This window comes from Musca domestica, unplaced genomic scaffold (assembly GCF_030504385.1).
Source record: "Musca domestica strain aabys unplaced genomic scaffold, Musca_domestica.polishedcontigs.V.1.1 17, whole genome shotgun sequence".
NCBI lineage: Eukaryota > Metazoa > Arthropoda > Insecta > Diptera > Muscidae > Musca > Musca domestica.
This window is the reverse complement of record NW_026712230.1, coordinates 12,968,890-12,984,884: the sequence shown is the minus strand read 5'-3', so window position 1 is coordinate 12,984,884 and position 15,995 is coordinate 12,968,890. Positions and strand designations below refer to the sequence as shown.

At 36.6% G+C, this 15,995-nt stretch overlaps 1 protein-coding gene across 7 annotated transcripts in view; it reads left to right on the top strand.

The window, feature by feature from the left end:
* Nucleotides 1-15,781, top strand: part of LOC101892489 (trichohyalin) — a 282,665-nt gene extending 266,884 nt beyond the window's left edge. For 5 of the 7 annotated variants that reach the window (XM_059120572.1, XM_059120571.1, XM_059120570.1 and 2 more), the window contains 8 exons: nt 400-582; nt 641-961; nt 4,518-4,706; nt 5,082-7,106; nt 10,394-10,815; nt 10,887-11,021; nt 11,107-11,164; nt 15,322-15,775. In XM_059120572.1, coding sequence (XP_058976555.1) covers nt 400-582; nt 641-961; nt 4,518-4,706; nt 5,082-7,106; nt 10,394-10,815; nt 10,887-11,021; nt 11,107-11,164; nt 15,322-15,357 — 3,369 coding nt within the window. In that variant the 3' untranslated portion in view covers nt 15,358-15,775. Of the gene's footprint in view, nt 1-399; nt 583-640; nt 962-4,517; nt 4,707-5,081; nt 7,107-10,393; nt 10,816-10,886; nt 11,022-11,106; nt 11,165-15,321 lie in introns of all 7 variants that reach the window. The other 2 variants (XM_059120573.1, XM_011293550.3) reach the window with 2 other exon arrangements.
* The last annotated feature ends 214 nt before the right edge of the window (nt 15,782-15,995 follow it).

Genomic DNA, 15,995 nt, shown 5'->3' with positions numbered 1-15,995 from the left:
CTATGTAAAAAAAAACATGTAATTTAGATAAGGAAATGACAAGGCCTACGTATGCTTTAAATTAAATGATCTAATTGCGAGATTTGTCCTTGTCTTTTTCCTGATTTAACTGATTCACAATCACTCTAAAATTATCGTTTTCTAATTTAAAAAAAAATACAAAAAACAAGATTTCATAAAATATACTTTTAAGTTTAATGTTAATTCATTGTTGCGAAATTTGCTTTTTTAAACAATTCCTAGACGTTTCATAGTTCATAGATTGTTTGTTATTTTTGTCTACCCCATTTGTTGTGAATTTGAAAAACAAAATTTGCAAAAAAAAACTCAACTGTTTTTGTAACAAATGTAATAATTAAAAATTTGAATTTCTTCCCCCACCCTCCACTTACCAAACAGTCGGATGCTGAGAGGGCACGTGAAGAGGCTGCCGCTTTGCAGGAGAAACTCGAAAAGAGCCAGGGCGAAGTGTATAGACTGAAGGCCAAACTTGAAAATGCCCAAGGTGAACAGGAAAGTTTGCGACAGGAACTAGAAAAGGTCCAAGGCAGCATTTCACGCATACATGCCGATCGCGATAGAGTAAGTAGCACCCAAACAACGTAAATATGAACAAAATAATAATTATTTTTCTCTTTAGGCCTTCTCCGAAGTGGACAAGATGAAGGAAGAAATGGAACGCACCCAGGCCACATTGGGCAAAGCACAATTACAACAGGAGAAATTGCAAAATGCATTGGACAAGGCACAAAACGAAGTCGATCATTTGCAAGAGAAACTGGACAAATCCAATGCCGAAGTTCGTCGCCTCACATTGGAGAAGGAGAAATATACCTATGACTATGACAGTCTACAATCACAATTGGACAAGGCATTGGGTCAGGCAGCCCGCATGCAGAAAGAACGTGAAACTCTTACATTGGACACAGATCGAATACGTGAAAAACTTGAAAAGACACAGGTAAGAGCTGCACAAGTTTTCGCAATTATTTGTAACCTCCAGGCATTGGCGTAGCTTTGATTTCGGAATGTTAAAATACGTTTGAAATAATGATTGCTTAAGAACAGATAGACATATAATAGGATAAAACCTTCACATTGGGCGCCAATCTATATATTATTAAATTCAAGGATGCTTGAAATATGATAACGATTAAATTTTCTATGCAAAATGTTGATATTGATAACATAACAATGAAAAATGTTATTATATGGTCTGTTCCAGAACCTGCAAGAATCTATTATTTTCGCAATTTTCTTCGATATTATAAAGGGAAAATCGGTTATCACAGTAAAAACTTTTATATTCTTGCAGTTCTGGAACAGTTCAATAGACAGCAAGTTATGTAGCAATTGTTATTATCGATAACAATTTCTAAAGAAAATAGCATTATAAAAAGAAAATCATGCTTTTGAGATCATGATCTATAGAAAATAGTGTTATCTTCAACATTTCGTATAGAAACCGTTGTTATCGATAACATTTTCTACTTAAATTTTATTTATCGATCGTATTATTAATATAAAAAAGTTTTTATCGAAACTCCCATTAATCCTCTTCGTTTAGCTCAATTGCTTATCGCAACTTTCGACAAAATATTGTTGCCATTGTAAATGTGCGTGTGTAAAAATTGTGAATGCTTTAAATATGTAAAAGTTTTATCTATTTTCGGAGGTCTGCTAATCACAAATGCCCCCCAATGATCCTTGCCGTACCAGTTCTTGTTCTTTCGATGATCTATGTGAATGATATTCCTCCATATATTTTATGACTGCGTAAGAATAAGTACTAATAAGTCCTGTTTAAATGGTATGCTGATGTGGAGGCTCTGTCTTTTACCTCTGTACAACTCTGTATAGATCATGAAGGTATCTACTTCCATTGCATTCATTCAATAACTTTCACAAGACTATATAGTCTACAGGGTGAGATAAAAAAACTGCAAAAAGTCAAACGCCATAATTTTTACATTTTTTTTTTTTTTAATTTTATTGAATGAAAGCAAAAAATGTCGGAAATGGCATCAAATTTTAGAATAAGTTTAGATTTGTTTGAATTGGTCACCTTTGGCACGAATTATGGCCTAAATAACGGCCAATGAAACCGTCACACGCTGCCCGAATGTTGCTCTTCTTTTGGCCCATTCCCGGCGAAGCGCTTTCTTGACGTGATCGACACGTTGGTATTTTTTAGTGCCAACTTTGCTTTCCAAAATACTCCAGACACAATAGTCCAACGGATTGGTATCCGGAGATTTTGGTGGCCATTGTGTGCTGGAAATGAAGCAAGGAACCTCATTTTGTAAGCATTCTTGGGTGGTGCGTGCTGAGTCCTGTTGGAATGTCCAAGGTCTGCGGCCAAAATATTTGCTTACCCAAGGCTATAATACACCCTTCAGAATATTTTCGCGATAATATTCGGCATTTATTCTGATGCCACGGTCGATTAATAGGAGCGGAGAGCGGCCATCGGCTGTTATGGCGGCCCACACCATCACCATGGCCGGCGCTTGAGTTCTGGTGGCCACTGGCCAACCGAAGGTGCACATTTTTAGCTGACCTCTTTGTTTGTTTACAAACTGCTGGACATAGAATGTTTTTTCTCATCGGAGAAAACCAAATTCGGTTCAGTTCGCCACTTTCGGCCAAGCTAAGCACCTCTTTAGAGTCTATTTTCTTTCCGTTGCGGTGTAAGTTCTTGCACTTTTTGAAATTTCAATGGCTTTACCCCGAGCTCATTTTTCGATATTTGCCGATGGAATATTGCAATATGTTCAGCTCAAGAGCCATTTTTCGACCACAGCCACGCGGGTTTCGATCAAGTCGCTTTTTTACTTTTCGAAACATTTCTGCGGATGTTGGTGTTTTCTTCCGTCCACTTCCTTGACGTCGGGCACAAAAGATTTATTCACATTTATATACTGGAGTGCCATTTGTAATTTGTAATTTTCCCGCCAAATATAAAGAAATCACACTATCACGCTTGAATTCCATCACGAATAACTTTTTTCCGGAAAATTTTCAGCAAAATGCTTTTGTACACTTGTAAACAATATAATGAGCTGTCACTGGAATAATGTTAACAGCTGTAGGACGAATAGCTTACAAATGACAGCAATCTGAAGTTGGCTGCAGTTTTTTCATCTCAACCTGTAGAGTCTATTTAGCACACATCTCTTTACGTTGCACACAGTATTATCTCTTTACTGTCGACGTTTACTAGTGGCTATTCAATACTAAACTGACCGCTTGTTCCTACCCCGCAAGCAAAAATATCCCGTAAATCACTTAGAAGTCACACCTAAGCTTTAGAAATCATCGCGGTTGATATCGCTTTTCCACCACGGAAGTTGCATCTTTAGGGAAGACATGAGTCACGCCCGTGGTGGTTTAAGCGTGACCAAATATCGTGTACAGTTTTACTTCTAATAATCGTGGAATTCACTTCCTCGACAGTTATTGGAAGTTTTTCCACGGACTTGTCCAGAAATTTGTATTTTTAGTTCGTAATGTGTTCTAGCTCCTGTGGCGGAACATAGAACATAGGTCCACGTTTTCGTATAGCCCCCCACATAATGGTATCTCCGGATATTCGGTGTTTTGATTATTTTCGCCACATTTTTCCACGCATTTGTCTAAAAATTGGTATTTGTAGGTTATAATGGGTTCTTGCTCCGGTGGTAGAACATTGAACATTTAGGTCCACGTTTTCCTATAGCGATACCCACCGATATTCGATATTTTTATAATCCTAGTTATATTTACCCTTGATGTTGTTTCAAATTTGGTGTTTAAGAAGATTTGGTTAATGACAACACTTGAAGTATAAAATTATCTATAGAGGTTCTCGTTTTGGTATGGCCCCCATAACGGGCTCGCTCACTTTTCGGTTTTTTTTTTAAAGTTTAACAGCATTATCCAAACGGTCGTACTGCGATTTGAAGTTTAAAGTGGAACACGTTTGAATTCAGATACTTTTATATACGTAATGTTTTTTTTTATCCCATGGTGAGGGTATTAAAAGTTCGGCCCGACCGAACTTAATGTTTTTTTTTTAAATTATTTAAAAAAAAAAGGAATATCCAATAAATAGAAAAAAACAAACTATTACTTTAAAATCCATAAGCTACGCCAATGTCAAGCCTGCATCATCTACCATGTATGAATGTAATAATTATTTGTATGCAATTCTAACAAAACGAAACTAAAACTATCTATAGTATATTTGTAACCCTGTGTGTGTGTGAGTGTGTTTGTCTGTGTAAAACTCTTTTGTAAAAAAACGGAAATAACTTCCCTATCGCATAATACTAGTACTCAAACATACTATAAATCTATTACTATCTCTATCTCTCTCCCCCTTTCTATTTCTGTCTATTAATAATTTCTTTGATGTAACTCTGTAACGACTTGTGTACATAACCCTGTTGTTTGAAATAACAAAAACCAAAAACAAAAACAAAAAACCTTAACAAACTATTACTAAAACCCACAAATCGAACACCACATAAATGTAGATGCAACTTGCCCGTGTCCAAAAGGAGCGTGATCAATTCTCCGATGAATTGGAAACACTCAAAGAACGCTCCGAATCGTCACAGACCCTGCTACAAAAGGCAGCCCGCGATCGAGAGGCAATGCAAACCGATTTGGAAGTACTGAAAGAACGCTACGAAAAATCCCATGTCATACAGCAGAAATTACAGGTAATTTACACAATCTCCCCGAATTTCCCCCCATCTCCAAAAGACAACAAACCAAAAAAAAAGAGAATTTCGAAATTTTCCCTTAACCTGAACCTCAACTTATTGTGGCAACAAACAGGACCTTAAATAAGCAGAAAAAAACAATGCATGCTTATGTTCGGAAACTTAACGTTAACCAATTTAATTACATAAATATATAATATAATCTAACCTAACCTAATCAAACCTAACCTTACCTAACCTCATCATACCTCAACAAAAACAACAAAAAATCAAAACGATTGGCTGTTTGTTAGTTGTAGCTTTTGCCTCTGCAAGAGTATCGGAATTGTTGTCTTGTTTTTCTCATAGAAATTCCGCCATTATCCTTTTCAGATGGAACGTGACGATGCCGTGACCGAGGTGGAAATTCTCAAAGAGAAACTAGACAAGGCCCTGTACGCCAGCCAGAAACTTATCGATGAGAAGGATACCTCGAACAAAGAGTTCGAGAAGATGTTGGAGAAATATGATCGTGCTCAAAATGAAATCTATCGCTTACAGTCACGCTGTGACACGGCCGAAGCGGATCGTGCCCGACTTGAGGTTGAGGCCGAACGCTCTTCACTGGCCGCCTCGAAAGCCCGTGAAGATTTGCGTAAGCTACAAGACGAAAGCACCCGATTGCAAGAGGCCTGTGATAGGGCCGCCCTGCAACTTAGCAGAGCCAAGGAGGCCGAGGACAATGCACGTGCCGAACTCGAACACCACCGAGAACGCTATGACAAAATTCAAACCGATCTACGCCGTACCCAAGGCGAAAAGGAACATCTGCAATCCGAACTGGAGAGAGTATCGTATGAGCTGGAGAGAGCCCATGCCGCTCAGAGCAAGGCCAGTGCCAGTGTGGAAGCGGCCAAGGAGGAAGCTGCCCACTACGCTGTGGAAATGGAGAAAATGCGCGATCGTTATGAAAAGAGCCAGGCCGAACTTCGAAAACTGCAAGACACCGAAACGTTTGGTCGTGAAACCCGACGCCTCAAAGAGGAGAACGAACGTTTGCGTGAAAAACTCGACAAAACTCTCATGGAACTGGAAACTATTCGCGGCAAGTCCCAATACGAATCAGAATCCTTCGAGAAGTACCGCGACAAGTATGAGAAGCTTGAAAACGAGATCCAGAACATGGAGTCCAAACTGCACGAGACATCACTGCAACTGGAACTCTCCAAGGGAGAAGTGGCCAAACTGTTGGCCAGCCAGGAAAAACAACGCACCGAGCTGGAGAGAGCTCACATCGAGCGCGAAAAGGCCCGAGACAAGCACGAGAAACTTCTGAAGGAGGTAGAACGTTTGAGATTACAACAATCTTCAGCCATCAGCCCGGCTGAGTCAGTGCGAGCTTCGGTAACAGCAGGAGAGCGTACAGAGATAGATAGGTTAAGGGATAGGTTAGAGAAGGCTTTACAATCTCGTGATGCTACCGAATTGGAAGCCGGAAGACTGGCTAAAGAATTGGAGAAAGCTCAAATGCATTTGGCTAAACAACAGGAAGCTAATGAATCTACACGCATTGAATTTGAACGAATGTCTGCTGAATTGGGTCGTCTACACGATCGCCTCGAGAAAGCGGAGGCCGAGAAGGAGGCTCTGAGACAAACGGCGCGCACCGGCGTAGCGGACAAACCACATCCACAGCTCGAGAAACACATGGCCCAGTTGGAGGCCGACTGCAAACAGTTGACAATCGAACGGGAACAATTGGTCCACCAGCTGGAGAAGAGTCAAGAGATCCTGATGAACTTCCAGAAGGAGTTGCAAAACGCCGAAACCGAATTACAAAAGGCCCGCGAAGAGAATCGCAAGTTGCGCAACGGCCATGCGACAACACCGGCTGCGGTGGCAGCAGCCGCACCCACACCGGCCGGACCCTCACCCGCCCAGTTGGCCGAACTGGCGGCCATGCAGAAGGAAATCCAAACGCTGCAACAAAAACTCCAAGAATCGGAAAAAGCTTTACAGGCTGCTGGTACAGCAACCCAGGGTGGTGCCTCGCGCGAAGAAGTCGAACAATACCGCAAGGTTATCGAGGCCGAAAAGGCCAAGGCCGACATGGCCGATAAGGCAGCGCAGGAGATGCATAAACGCATCCAGATGATGGATCAGCATATTAAGGAACAACATGCTCAAATGCAGAAGATGCAACAGCAGCTGATACAAGCACAACAACAATTGCAACAGGCACAGCAGCAAGCCCAACAGGCAGCACAGCAACAGCAACAACAACCAGCACCTGCCAACAATGAAGAAATCAACAAAGAACTGGAGAAAATTAAGGCTGAGTTGCAGGCGGCGACTACACAACGGGATCAATTCCAACAGCAATTGGAACTGTTGGTCGAGGAGCTGCAAAAGAGTCAGGTAAGGGAGGGGTGCAATTAAGAGAATTGTTCACTATAAAATAGGGTTGATCTCAAATGTGGTTAAGAACGCAGGTGTTCTCCTTTAGATTCCCGACTCTTCAGATTAGAAGATGGCTTTAAACTCTTGCTTCCATCTTTTCGTCCTACCAATTTTGTGGATTTTAGGTTAAATCGCAAACCAAATTTGGTTTATATATAGTACTAGCTGAACCCGGTGCGCTTCGCTACCCCTTTTGATTTTATATGCATTCAAAATTTTATTTACGAATATATGTTGGATAAAGAAAAACAAATTTAAAAATTAAAAAAAATATTGCACTAATTTAATGCGTTAATAAACAAAATCATTACAAAAGCAGTAACATGACATGCATACACGAAGGGTTTGTCCTTTGGATTTATTTATTTCATAGCAAATACCAAGCGTGCAGGAAACTGCAATTTTTTTAGGTAGAGTGGCATTTCTATTGCAAGTAGTGAATTCGAGATAGCAACATACTTCGCCGTAATAAGCGTATTTCAAATAAATTGTTGTGTTGTTTTTTAGTGTTAGCCTAAGGCGTTGTGGGTCAATGGTTCTTATTAAAATCATATCCCAATCTGATCCGATTTAAATATAATTTAAAAAAAAATTACTTTTACATCAAACTCCGCCACACCTTTCATATTTAATTGAAATTGGTGCGTCAAATATGTGAAATCGGGCGAGAATATATATATGGGAGCTATATCCAAATCTTAACTAATTTCCAATTAATTTATCACATTTATTATTATAACAAAATTCCGCCACACATTCTGAATTTCATTGGAATCGGTCATATATATCGTGTTTGGTGCATAATATGTATGAAATCGGCCGAAATATATATGTTAGCTATATCCAAACCTCAACTGATTTCGATATAATTGTGCAATTTTTGCTGGTGCCAGATTTTGTCTCTCTCGCTTTGGGTGCATCAAATATGTGAAATCGGCTGAGTATATATATGGAGCTATAATCACATCTGAGCGTATTTGAATATAATTTATCAAATGTGCATCAAATATGTGAAATCGGCGGATAATATATATGGGAGCTATATCCAAATCTGAACCGATTTTAACATAATTTGACTAATTTATCAAATCAAAATCCCGTTACATATTCCAAAATTCTTGGAAATCGAAGACACATATCGTGTATGGTGCATAAAATACATGAAATCGGTCGAAAATATATATGAGAGCTATATCCAAATCTGAACCGATTTTAATATAATTTGACAAATGTATATTTGTTTTAATTTCCGCTACTCATTTCAAATTTAATTGAAATTAGAGATACATAGCGTGTTTGGTGCATCAAATACATGAAATCGGTCGAAAATATATATGGGAGCTATATCCAAATCTGAACCGATTTCAATATAATTTGAAAAATTCATTTTTGCTCCCGATTCCGTTACTTATTTTAAATTTCATTAAATTTAGACATACATATCTTGTTTGGTCCACCAATCACATGAAATCGGCCGAAAATGTATATGGGAGCTATATCCAAATCTGAACCGATTTCAATATAATTTGGGAAATAAATTTTTTTAGATAAAATCTATCACACGATTCAAATTTCATTGAAATTGGGGATACATAGCGTGTTTGGTGCATCAAATGCTTGAAATCGGCCGAAAATATATATGGGAGCTATATCCAAATCTGAACCGATTTCAATATAATTTGACAAATTTATTTTCGGATCAAATCCCGTCACATATTCCAAATTTCATTGGAATCGAACATTCATATTGTGTTTGAGGCATCAAATGAACGAAATCGGTCGAAAATATATATGGGAGCTATATCCAAATCTGAACCGATTACAATATAATTTAGCAAACGTATTTTTGTTCCAAATTCCGTTACACATTCCAAATTTGGAGACTGTATCTTTAACCGATCAATAGATATGTGCATATAAAATCTAAATTTTTGGGAGGTACCTCCGATTCTGATGCTATATCTCCAGTTCCAAGTGGAAATTCAAAAATTTATATAGCCTATGTTACTTTCAGGCGATGTTGCAGTATATATGGAAATTTTCAGAAAAATCTATTCAGCAGTTTTCGAGTCCATAAATTACAAACAAACAAACAAACGTACAAACATTTTCCTCTTTTATAGATATAGATTGAAATAACGGTTTAGTCCCTAGGTCGCTTTGGACCGAATTTGTTTTAGGCCATTTAGAGTCAATCTAGCGATGTCCGTCCGTCCGTCTGTCTGTCGGGATTGTGCGCACGGTAACTCTGGAAGGGAGTATCCCATTTGCTCCAAACTTGGTACATCGTAATATTATTATCAAACTAAGATCGAGATGGACAAAATCGGTCTATTCCTTCTGGTACCTACCCCATAAAAGGTCGAAGTTTTCAACAAAAAATATTTAACTGCACAGGAAGAGAAAAGATAATCCGATTTTACTTCAACTTTGGAAATCCTGATATTTACATCAGTGCTAAGTTCGGTGCGAAAATGGACAATGCCGGTCCATTCCATCAAGTACCTCCCCAACAAAGGGTCAAAATTTTGAATAATTATAACTCTTATAAAATAAAATAAAATGTGATGTAAGAGTCCGATTGTCTTCAAATAAAACACATAGCAATATTTTTATTAATCCAAGGTCTAGCGTCAAGATGAAATATATCGGTCCACCCCTTCCGGTCCCTCCCCCACAAAGGGTCAACATTTTGAATAACCAAAACGATCATAAAATCCGAAATAAGCATCCGGTTCACTTCCCATTATTTCTACTAACACAAGATCTGCTGTGAAGATGGAATATATCGCTCTATTTCCTCTGGTACCTCCCCCACAAAGGGTCCAAATTGTGAATAGTCTTGAAGCTCATAAAACGCAAAATTAACACCCGATTCCATTCGGACTTATAATATCTCAATATTTCTATCCGTAGAAGATCTGTTATAAAGATGGTAGAAATCGAACCATTCCTTCTGGTACCTCCCCCATATAGGGTTCGAAATAAGCATCCAACCACAGACTATGGCAAATATCGGTATTTTTCAGATTTTAATAGAATTTTTAACGGATTTTATTTTTTGGAAAGTTTCAAATTCGTTCCAAATGGAGGAAGGTATTCAATGTTCGGCCCAGCCGAACTTACTGGTTTTTACTTGTTCTTTAATCGATTTTTATCGGTAACGCAATCCCCCTACTGTAGGAGCGTCGTAATAACACATGTGAATATTATCAAATATTTATCTCAACTTTTCCCAACTTCAGCTGGCCAATCAGGAACAAGGGAAACAATTACAAGCTGCCCAACAGCAAATACAGCAACTACAACAACAATTACAACAAGCCGCTCAAGCTGGTGGTGCCACGGCGGCAGCTACCGAGGCACAGCGACAGCAATTGGAACAACAACAGAAACAACTGGAAGAAGTTCGTAAGCAAATCGATAATCAAGCCAAGGCCGTCGAAAGTGAACGTAAAATCATTGAGGAACAACGCAAACAGATCGAAGCCAAACGCAAAGATATCGAAGAGAAGGAAAAGAAAATGGTCGAATTCGATGTACAGCTGCGTAAGCGAAAAGAACAAATGGATCAGCTGGAGAAACAGATCCAGGCTCAAGGTGGTGGCGCCGCAGCAGCGGGAGAACTCAACAAAAAACTCATGGACACTCAGAGGCAATTGGAAGCGTAAGTTCCAACCAACACTCCTTAAGAGTAGTTATTTCAGTATAATGAATTCTTCCTTTCCTGTTTTGCAGTTGCATCAAGGAATTGCAAACAACCAAGGAAGAACACCAAAAGGCCGCAACGGAAACGGAACGATTACTCAAATTGGTACAAATGTCACAAGAGGAACAGAATGCAAAGGAGAAGACAATTATGGACTTGCAACAGTAAGTGTTGAACATTTTGATTACTTTTGTTTAGGTGGCTCAGAAACTCATAACAATTTGTTTGTGTATTTTTCATTCCTTGCAGAGCCTTAAAGATTGCCCAAGCAAAAGTCAAACAAGCACAAACACAGCAACAACAAGATGTAAGTAGTATAATAAATTATTACGATTCTTTGTTGATAGTTCTTAGCTAATATCAGAAAGGCCATGAAAATAGGACCATGAAAATGCAACCCTGCGTGCCTTCACTGAGCGCAATTCTCTCCACACACTCAATCTGAACTATTGGCTAACAATGTAATCTGAGAGCAACAAAATTGAGAGAACCTAAAAGTGGAACTCTTTAGCCGGCCCTGTATTAAAAGGGAGTATTTAAGTGAATACGAAAAATATTGGGCATACGCACGAGTGTACGCCGTATTTATTAATGTTTACCACCGGGAGAAGCAAAAGGCAATTTTTCTTAAATCTATATTAATAAAAGAGTAAATTAATTGACTGACTGACTGATTCATCAACGCCCAGACGAAACGACTAAAGCTAGAATCATTTTACAACAACAAAAGAAGCTAGAATACGAAAAGTACTAAGTACTTTTGGTACCATTTCGTATTATGTGAATAGTTAGAGCTAAAAGCTCGAAATTTGGAATAAAATTCAAGGTTGAGGAGTAGGTTTGATATAATTAATATGAAAAGCTCTAAACGGTACTAAATTTGATACATTTTGAATTTGGAGGAACGGATGGAGCTGGAGTCCTTAATTTAACATTACTGGCGGAGTGTAGGATTTGGGTATGCACGTAATTTTTATAATTTGTACTTATATGTAGGAACGGTACTAAATGGTACTAACTTGGGGTATGTAGGTAGTTTTGAAAATGTGTACTTATGTGTACGAAATGGTATCAAACTTGCCACAATTTAAATTTTGGGAGAACCATTAGAGTTGGAATCCTAAAATTTGGAACTAAGATTATTATTGCATGAACCGGTAGAGTTGGAAGCCTGAAATTTGAAAATAAGATTTCTATGAGATTGTATGATTTAAGTAGTTTTGTAAATTCGTACTTATGTGACTATATGGTACTAAATTTGGTACAATTTGGATTTAGGTGACCCGATAGAGCTGGAATCCCGAAATTTGGAATTAAGATTACTTTTGGAGTTTAGAATTGGATTATACGGGGAGTTTTGGAAATTCGTACTTATCTGTACTATATTTCGTACAATTTGTATATAGACGAAACGAAAAGAATAGAATTGTGGATTACTGTAAAGTGTAGTTTTGGGGAATGTAGGAAGCTTTGAAAATTAGTACTTATATGTACTAAATTTGTATTGTGTGAACCGATAGGGCTGGAATCCCGGAATTTGGAATAAAGATAAATGTTTAGAATAGTGTGGCTTGTTTGTTCGGGATACCGTAGTATTTTGTTGTTGCAAAATGGTCTGGCTTTATCCCTTTATTGTTGTTTTTATAAAAACAACGTTTGTTTGTTTATTAGTGGAGAACGATGGTAATGTTTACCAGGGGGTAAGGCAGGGAATACCTAGGTTTCGGAAAGAGCCACCAATCCTCATCAGTTCCCTTGTTTTTGTCTGGGATATTCTCCCCAGAAGTTATTTTAAAAATAACTTCTATGACAAAAAACCTTTTTTTTACCCAAGTGACGAGATCGTAAGCTCAATAGAAGAGGAACCAAAGAATTAAATAAAACTAAAATTCTCTTGGAAAGTCTTTATAAAAACAACAATAAAGGGATAAAGCCAGACCATTTTGCAACAACAAAATACTACGGTATCCCGAACAAACAAGCCACACTGTTCTTTTAATAGACAAGGCACGGTCGACGAAGGGGTTTTTGTTGTAACAGACAAAACCAACTTACATGGTTATGCTACTTCGTTCAGGCTGAACGAAAGCATAACAAGTGGAGAAAGATGTAAATGTTTATAAGTGCGGTTGTAAGATTTAGAAGACTTTCTAAGAGAATTTTAGTTTTATTTAATTCTTTGGTTCCTCTTCTATTGAGCTTACGATCTCGTCACTTGGGTAAAAAAATGTTTTTTGTCATAGAAGTTATTTTTAAAATAACTTCTGGGGAGAATATCCCAGACAAAAACAAGGGAACTGATGAGGATTGGTGGCTCTTTCCGAAACCTAGGTATTCCCTGCCTTACCCCCTGGTAAACATTACCATCGTTCTCCACTAATAAACAAACGTTGTTTTTGTAAAAACAACAATAAAGGGATAAAGCCAGACCATTTTGCAACAACAAGATAAATGTTTATGGGATTGGGTTATGTAGAATCCTTAGCGACTAAATTTCGTATAAATTGGATTTAGGTGAACCTATGGAGCTGGAGTTTTGAAATTTGAAATTATTTTTGAAAATAAGTACTACAAGAGTACAGAAGGCAAAAAGGATACAAAATTTAATGTTGATCGCAGGGATAGTTATGTTTCTGAGTTTTGGTGTTTGGGTCAGAATTGGTGTGTAGTGTTGTGATATGGAGGTGGTTTTGAAAATACGTACCGTAGATGTTCAAAAGGCATTAAATTGCACTAAAATTTTAATTGTGATCGATATTAGTGTGTATGTTTGTGATATGAAGTGGTCTTTGGAATTACGTACTAAAAAGTACTAAATAAGGAGGTGATTTTGTAATATGTGGGATAGTGCTTGAAATCTCAAATTTTCCATTAGAGTTAATTTAGGGTTGGGGGTGTTTTTGAAAATTCGTACTACAAAAGATTACGGAAAATACTAAATAGTACACAATTAGGTACCATTTAATTTATAACTTGATGTTAATAAATTCCGTTCATTTATATAATACATTTTATTTGGGGTAAAAGTAGGGGCCACTTGCTAGTAATAAATAAACGTTGTTATACCCTACAACACTATGTGTTGGGGGTATTATAAGTTTTATTGGTCTAAAAACACCTGTAACACCTCGAAATATTGGTCCCCGACATCTGAGTCGATCTATTGTTTTTAGAGATTATCGCAAAATATTAGGGGGTTGAAAAGTACCAAAACCAAAAAAAAAAAGGTATTGTTATATCTGAACCGATTTTCTGAATTCCGTCGGAAGTGCCAAAATTCAGTTCAATTAGGCTGATATTAGTCATTTGGTGCACAATAAACCTGAAATCGGATAAAGATATATATGGGAGCTATATCCAAATCTGAACCGACCTTGACAAAAATTTAGGCTCTTTTTTTTGACCTGTATATGATGTCCGGTATCAAATATTATTGTTGTGGAGTGCATATTACACTTGTGAGGGACTTAAAATCCCAAATTGTACTTGCTTCTATATTGATTTCGGTTGGATGTGCCAAAATGCAGGTTATTTGAACAGATATTGGCCATTTGGTGCACAATTAACCCAACATCGGTTGAAGATATATATGGGAGCCATATCTAAATTTTTACCGATAAAAAGACTTCGTATTTGGGTTAAATAAATTATGTGTGCAAAATATCATCTCGATCGGGCAATAAATTCGACCTGTACTTTGTTTACAAAAGTACATGGACAGACGAACAGACGGACGGACGGACATGCATCATCAAAAGGACGTATGGGTATATCTCGCTTTCTTCTCCATGTTACAAACAAATGTACAAAAACACAATACCCTTACCACTATGTGGTGCAGGGTACAAATACATCAACTTCTAAATGTCTGTAATTTATTATATTTCTATGGTTTAGAGAATCAAAAGCCATTTTTATGGTTTTGGTAATATCCTTTTCAAAAAGTAATTTACACTTTTTTATGTTGTGTTTTTTTTAATTATTTAATTTTGCGTTTACAATATATATTTTTTGTTTATTTTATTCATTTATTTTTTTTTTTTTTTGATATTTGAAAATGTTGGAAGGTAATATATTTTTTCAGAATCGTCTCATTGTTTTGTTTTTTATACTTTTCAAGATTAAATTTAAATTTTTAATTATTTTGTTTTTGTTATTAATTATTTCATTTTGCGCTTACGATACATATTTTTTTTTTTTTTTTTTTTGAAATTGCAAAAAGTTGGATGGTAATACTGTTTCCCCAGAATTGTCTCATTAACGGTTAACTTTTACCATTCCATGACATGCTCTCAGAAAGAACTACAGCGTTGTAGTAGTAGTTAATTACTCAAAACTAACAGTTTTCTGAATATAGCATTTTCGGCTCCATTTATTGTTAGTCTTGAAACTAATAGTTATTAAAAATCCATTGAACTCACATGACATATATTAAATTCAATGTATTCTCTCTTCTTATTTCAGGCTGGACCAGCTGGATTCTTAAAGAGCTTTTTCTAAACATATACATAGTTATTAAAAATTACTCGATACAAAAGGAAAAAAAAATTCAAAAAAAAGAAATACTCTTCTACAACACTAATCTACAACAAAACACTACAGTTTACAGTTTCTATACTCTTATATTTGTACATTTATTAAATGTTCTTTGCTTTCTTCGAAACAAACAAACAAAAAAAATTAACTACAACAAGTCAACAGAAACAAAGCTAACAACCACAACAACAACAAGAAAAATATCATTTAAATCAATTAAGAAAATCTGCAGTATTTTTGCCATACATACTCTCTTCTCTCAATATATAAATACAACTCTCTCCAATGAAAAAAGTCTCTCTCTCTCTAAAAATCTCTCCACAAAATAAAAAATAATAAAAAGAACAACTCTTCAAAACTTATAAATTCGAATATTTTTTCTACTCGATATTTATAAAAGGAAATATTTATTATTAAGATTACAAAAAAAAATTAAAAAATGCTAATTGCTTTAATTTTTTTTAAACAAATTTATTTTAATTCATTGTTATTTATTTTTGTTAATTTTGAAAGTATTCAAACCCACTGAATTGGACTAAAAAAATACAAAAAATAAATAAATTATCTTAGAAAATATAACAACAAAAATTGGTTATATAAAG